The sequence below is a fragment of the Myotis davidii genome, unplaced genomic scaffold (genome assembly GCF_000327345.1).
Source record: "Myotis davidii unplaced genomic scaffold, ASM32734v1 scaffold425, whole genome shotgun sequence".
NCBI lineage: Eukaryota > Metazoa > Chordata > Mammalia > Chiroptera > Vespertilionidae > Myotis > Myotis davidii.
Window position 1 is genome coordinate 828,478 of NW_006296413.1, and position 4,436 is coordinate 832,913.

The following is a 4,436-nucleotide window of genomic DNA, read 5'->3' on the forward strand; positions in this document are numbered from 1 at the left end:
GCTCAGAACAGCGCCTGGCCCAGCGGGGCCCAGCTCACTGAAGCTCGCGTTCCATTCTGAAGGTGAAGTGACAGGACTCACAGAGGGCCCCAAGCGCAAGGGGGGAGGTCAGATTTGGGCTCTAATTTTTAGAGTCTAGGCTGTTTTCACAAAGCAAATGGGCATGGAACCGGTGTGCCAGCTGGCAGGACATCACAGCTGGCTCTTGGTATGGCCCAAAGGTCGTCACAGTGATGCACTTGAGGTTTCCAACAACTCTGTCAGCTGGGTACCAGCACTATCTGCACTGTACAAATGGAGACCTGTCCCAGCTTGGAGGTGACAGAGCTGGGCACGAAAACTGGAGTCTGGTCCAGGAAGGGGCCCTATCCTAGTACACGGCCAACCCAGCCGAGTTATCCAATTAGCCCAATGGTTAGGCCGGCGGTCTGAGCTTGGCTGTGCTTCCTGGGCCCAGGTCAGAGGAGGGGAGTGGGCAGTGAGCTGACTGGTGCTGAGGTCTTGAGGAGGGCCAGCAGGCTGGGGATGAGGAGCAGCAGGTGGTGGGGGATGGTTAGGGATGGGTCTCCAAGGACACAGGATCCAGAGAGGCGGGAGATGGGTGGGGAGGAGGGGAGGGGCCAGAGCTCAGGGAAATGGGGGCTCAGTTCCTAGACCTGGCATTTCAGTGGCCATGGCTTCCTTACCTGTGAAAGAGGCACGCGGCACCTACAGGGACCTGCAAGGGTCTAAGGAGACACGTGCCCCAGGGCTGGCTCTGGCCGGAGGAATGCAGAGCCCAGGCCTCCTGCGCTAAAGCAGCTGCCTCCCTGGGCCAACAGACCCTGGTCCCAGGAGGGAGGTCCTGTTTCTAAGGGCAACGCACCCTCCTGGGCTTTCCCCCAGGGGTTCCGGGCTGGGTCAGAATAACTGCAGCTGGGGCGGACGCAGCGGAGACCCTGGGAACTGCAGGTAAAGCGGGGGGTTATTTCCACGACCTCCCTCCGTGTTCATCCCCGGCATGTGCTACCTGTGGCGGTCCCAAGAAGGAAATTAGGGACCTACCCCATGTCACCTGTGCCCCAATGGCCCGGGGGTAGGGGTGGGGGCGCGGCGCTCTGCTCACCCCAGAGAGCCATGAAGACGGAGAAGAAGACGGTGGCCGGGTTGTCGAAGAGGTGGCTGGCCCGGGCCGTGGCGCAGGCCGAGCTCATCTTCCAGTAGCTGCAGGTCTTGTCGCACAGCGGGCACATGGTGATGTTGTGGCTCTGGTCACACATCTCCATGCTGGAAGAGAGGGAGCCGCTGAGAGTCCTCCGCCGGCCCACAAGGACTGCCCGGCCCGGCCAGGGTGCCCCTGGCCAGGCCCTTTAACCTTCGGGAAGACGAGGGGAGGGCCCAGCTCTGGCCTGCCTTGCCCTCCTCTGCACTGACTTGGACAAGATTTGGAGCTCTCAGTGACCCAGGCAGGGGTCACTCCCAGGGCGGAGGTGGTCATCCAGGAGAAGGCTGGGGGCGGGGGTGCTGCTTTTTGTTTTAAATTTCTGCTGCACGACTTTATGCACCGAATCACAGCTGGCCCACGGCCGTCGGTGGGTGTCTAGTAGACGTCTGCTGAATGGTTCTCTTCCCCGCACAGTGGGCGCTCCGGCCCCATTCTGTCCTTTCAGTTAGTTACTCACCAAATGCTTATTAGAGAATGTGCATGTGCTGTATGTGCCCAGCTCTGTGTTGGGCCCGGGGGATGGGAAGATGCCTGGTGACCGAGGCTGCTGGCTCGAGGCAGCTGGGGAATTGTGCATGCGTGTACACGTGTCTGTGTGCGTGTGCGTGAGGGGTGGGTGCATGCCGGTGGCGGGACCGCGTGCAGCCAGCCAGCGCTGGACTGGAATCTCACCCCACCACTTGGGATCTGTGTGCCCTCGGGCATGTTACTCCAACTCCTTGGGCCTCAGTTTCCCCATCTGCAGCTTGGGGATGCTGGGAGTGAAGAGCACCCACGTTACTGGGTTGTCAGGAGGATCACACAGAGCGAGCGTGGAGCCCTGGAACAGAGCTGGCACGCGCACACCACACTCCTGTTACAGGAATAACCAGGCGCCGGGCAGCTGCAGTGATTTTGAAAGGAGGCCCATGGGCCGCCTTGAGGGGTCTATCCCTTGCCCCTCCCTGAGCTTCCTGTCTTCTGGGGGCCTCTGCTGGGAGGCAGAAGGAACCCATGTGTGGGGAGCAGACGCCCCAGGGAGGGCTGGCCGCATCTCTGCCTGCTGTGAGTCCCGTGGCTGCCACAGCCCTCCTCCCTGCCAGCGCTAACGCCAGCCAGACTAAAAGCCGCCTGTTTTCTGCCAGTTTTAAACCCTCCGCCACTCCCTTCACCACTTTCAGCCAAAATAAAGACAAGGAAAGGGATGGCTTGTCCTTGGAGGGGGTAAAAGGGCAGATCAGACCCCCCTCCCCGGGGAACACGCCCACATCACAGGCTGAGGGCCGAGGGGACTCAGGAATCCCCTGTGACCGCCGTCTGCCTCTGGCTGTGTGGTGGGAGGTGGAGGCGCTGGCCTGGCCTGGAGATGGCTGTGCTGGGGAATGCATGCCTGCCTGGGCAGCGCCTCAGCTGGCTCCGCATCCCCTGCAGGGGGGAGGGAAGGTGACGTCCTCTGCAGCCTCCCAGGGGGACCGTGAGGGCGCCCCGGCTTCCACGGGCCACGTCCCTCAGGGCTTTGGAATCTGAACCCCGCCCCACCTAGGCCACTTTCATCTTCGCCACAGCCACACCCAAGCACTGTGACCTCATGTCACATCAGCAAACAAAGGGTAAGCTTTGTGCCCCACATAAGCCGGTTCCCTTAACCGTTAGATCCTGAGTGGGTGGACCTTAGGTGTTATTTGTGTGTAGGAACACTGACACGTTTGAGGTGTCATTCACATATTAAAACATTTATGCGAGGTTCACTGGGCTGTGGGCCCTACGAGCCACCTCCTCGCCAGGCAAAGGCTCACGGGCTCTTTTCTGAATGGACGGTGGGCGCACTTCCCAAGCCACAGCTCGGCTTCCGAGACTTGGGGCTGAGCCGTAGGAAATGGAACTGAGCTGATGTCTTAGGGCTTTTCCAGAGAGACTGGGAGCTGTTGGGAGGCAGGGCCAGGGGGCACCCGCCCTACTAAACTCGAGTTTGCCCATGGGTACAGCAGCCTCTCGTCCTCATACACAACCTGGTTGTCTTGGGGCTGGTGTTGGCAGGTCTGGGAACAACTAGAAAGGAGGGGAGACATCTATGCATGCGGGACAGGGTCCCCTGAGCTCTGTGCACAAGGGACAGGGTACCCCAAGCTCTGGGCACGCAGACAGGGTCCTCCAAGCTCTGTGCATGCAGACAGGGTCCCCCAAGCTCTGGGCACGCAGACAGGGTCCTCCAAGCTCTGTGCATGCGGGGACAGGGTCCTCCGCGAGCTCTGTGCATGCGGGGATAGGGTCCTCCGAGCTCTGTGCATGCGGGGACAGGGTCCTCCGAGCTCTGTGCCTGCAGGGACAGGGTTCTCTGAGCTCTGTGCCTGCGGAGAGGGTCCTCCGAGCTCGTGCGATTTGACTTACGTTCTGGCTGCCCCTCTGGGAGACACCGCCCTCCTCCCCCAGCACGAGGTCTGGCTGCCCCTAGAGTCTCGGCCTTCTCCCTAGTGCCCAGCCGGCCCTGACCGTGGCAGACGGCAGCAGGAGCGTGGGTTCTGCGTGCAGAGGCCTGGTCTGCTGTTCATGCCTCACCTCCCGAGCCCCGGGTTGAGGCGGAGAGAGACCCGGCTGAGTCCCCTGCCCAAGGCCCATGAATGGCATTTGTCCCATGTCCCAACCTCACAGGAGGCAGGGGATTTCCTGTCACCCGAAGACTGAGAACTAAAAGGGGAAAGAAAACTTCAGAGGAAGAAAAGGAGCGTTGTCTCCCGTCTGCTTTCGACAGTAAAACGGCTCCTAGGGTGTTTGTGCCCAAAAAGGATGCCCGGCCTTCAGATGGCAATTACACCCCTTGCACCGGGCCCCAGCCCTGACAGCACACGGCTGAGTGTGGGTGCGGAAGGTTCTGGGGCCTGAGGCCAAGGAGGCCTGCAGCTGGTTGCAGAGATGGGCGTGTCCTGGGACAGGCCCCGCCTACCTGGGGATGTTTTCATTGACGGTGGCGCATCCATAGAGGAAAACGATGACCCCCACAATGGAGGCGGGGATGAGCATCTGGGTGTACACGCCCAGCCAGGCGAAGTACAGGCCGATCTTCTCCCCAAAGTACTTCCTGCACGGCGGCAAAGCCAGAGAGACAAGCTCACTCATTCTGCACCACTGCTGGGAGACAAGTCCCGTCCCCTCCCCTGCAGGGAACAGCTCAAAGTGGCCCCTGGTCCTCTGGACCAGGAAGTAGAGAGTGGGCGGGGCTCTGAGCCAGGCTACCAGCTTTGGGGGTGCTCTCTGC

General features: G+C 61.1%; 1 protein-coding gene across 1 annotated transcript in view; it reads right to left on the bottom strand.

The window, feature by feature from the left end:
- The window catches only part of ANO1 (anoctamin 1, calcium activated chloride channel), a 145,867-nt gene that overhangs the window by 30,728 nt on the left and 110,703 nt on the right, over positions 1-4,436 (bottom strand). The window contains exons 12-13 of the mRNA XM_015568944.1: positions 4,125-4,259; positions 1,106-1,266 (exon numbers count right to left, since the gene is read on the bottom strand). Coding sequence (XP_015424430.1) covers positions 1,106-1,266; positions 4,125-4,259 — 296 coding nt within the window. The remainder of the gene's footprint in view (positions 1-1,105; positions 1,267-4,124; positions 4,260-4,436) is intronic.